This window comes from Loa loa, assembly GCF_000183805.2.
Source record: "Loa loa unplaced genomic scaffold supercont3.20, whole genome shotgun sequence".
NCBI classification, from domain to species: domain Eukaryota; kingdom Metazoa; phylum Nematoda; class Chromadorea; order Rhabditida; family Onchocercidae; genus Loa; species Loa loa.
In genome coordinates this window covers 161,906-163,319 of record NW_018108200.1, presented here as the reverse complement: position 1 = coordinate 163,319, position 1,414 = coordinate 161,906, and the positions used below count along the sequence as shown (strand labels likewise).

General features: G+C 37.9%; 1 protein-coding gene across 1 annotated transcript in view; it reads right to left on the bottom strand.

Annotated features, from left to right (window-relative positions):
* The window catches only part of LOAG_16797 (hypothetical protein), a 3,286-nt gene extending 2,300 nt beyond the window's left edge, over nt 1-986 (bottom strand). Inside the window, exons 1-2 of the mRNA XM_020449456.1 lie at nt 782-986; nt 413-512 (exon numbers count right to left, since the gene is read on the bottom strand). Of these exons, the coding sequence (XP_020307007.1) occupies nt 413-512; nt 782-844 (163 nt within the window). The 5' untranslated portion in view covers nt 845-986. The remainder of the gene's footprint in view (nt 1-412; nt 513-781) is intronic.
* Nucleotides 987-1,414: the final 428 nt, after the last annotated feature.

The window sequence follows — 1,414 nt, the reverse complement described above, 5'->3', positions numbered from 1 at the left end:
TAGCCTTCTGTTTTGCCTGACGCATTCGTTCGACATGCTTCCCCGATATTCCGCTGCGTGATCCTCGACTTAAATCCCGCGTACAGTCGCATCTGACAGGTTCCTGCAGCAGTACGTCATTATGTGGAAGAGTCGATGCGGGCGACAGTGGTCGCAAAGATTCCGTAATCACTGCTGAGAGTTCATCATCGATTGCTATCAGATCCGGTTCCGGAATAATCACCGGTGTGGAACGACCGGAAGATAACTGCCCTATAAATCAAAGAATTGTTCATTTGGACGTTTAACTATTTTTGTTTATTTATTATGAACAAGAATATTATCATAAAAACCGTAACAACTGATGCTGTAATAATGTTGTACACCGTACCAATAATACTATATTCCACGAACAGTGAAATCTCATTCTTACCATCAAGCAAAATCCAATCGTCATCCTTGGTTTCCGAACTTCTGCTTGGTAAAGTACAAGCAACCAATTCGGTGGAATTCGTCAGCACGGCAACATTCTCCTAAAAATTACAGAGCATATTTTTACCATCTTCTTCAACAGCACTAAACCTCGAAAGATTTTCGGAAGAGTTCGTCAAAAATTCAGAAGGAAAACTAATTTGTGGCAAAAATTTGCACCGAATATATTTTTGCAATTGACAGCTCAATGTTGAAGGATTTCAACAGTCACTGATGATGTCCCAATGAACCAGTAATTTAAGGCCAATAGGCAAAAGAAGTGGAACTGCTAGTTATGTTCAAGAAAAACAAAAAAGTTTACAATGCTTACTTTTGTGTTGTTGCCATTAACATCCTCACTGCCAAAGAAATAGCCATAGAAAGCGTCCAGCATATTGTATTGATTGATGGGATCGAAAAAAATTTGAAGAAAATTTGTTATAAAGGTGAATTTTTTGTTGGACAACAGAAAAAGAACTTCTGTACAGGAAAGATTGATCAGTAATGAGGAAAATAAGGAATTTGCTGCAGACAGATGACAGGTTTCGTAAGGTGAGGAATTCAGTAATATTAATGACTTAGTGATAAGAAGATATGGCGAAGTAAGGAAGCAAGCAAGTGAGGATTGCTGCGGGGGATGCCTGAAATGACAATTGGTATTATTTCATTTCATCGTGATAATAACACCAACGCGCCACTAAATATGCTTCAGTATAAAAATAATCAAAAAATGAGTTAAATTCAGCAAGTCTCAATGGGTGAAGTATTGCCATTTTAACAAAAAGTGACGCTGTTTTCTTATGCAAATAAAGGTCAAAAGCTTGAAACAGTTGCCATCTTCTGACCTAGACAGTAATCAGAATTGTAAAATCATTTTTGAAATTGAAACAACCGGAAGGTAACAGTTGGACCATGGGAACATCTAACAAACGGGGCTATAGAAAGAAGAAAAGCAAAGGATGGG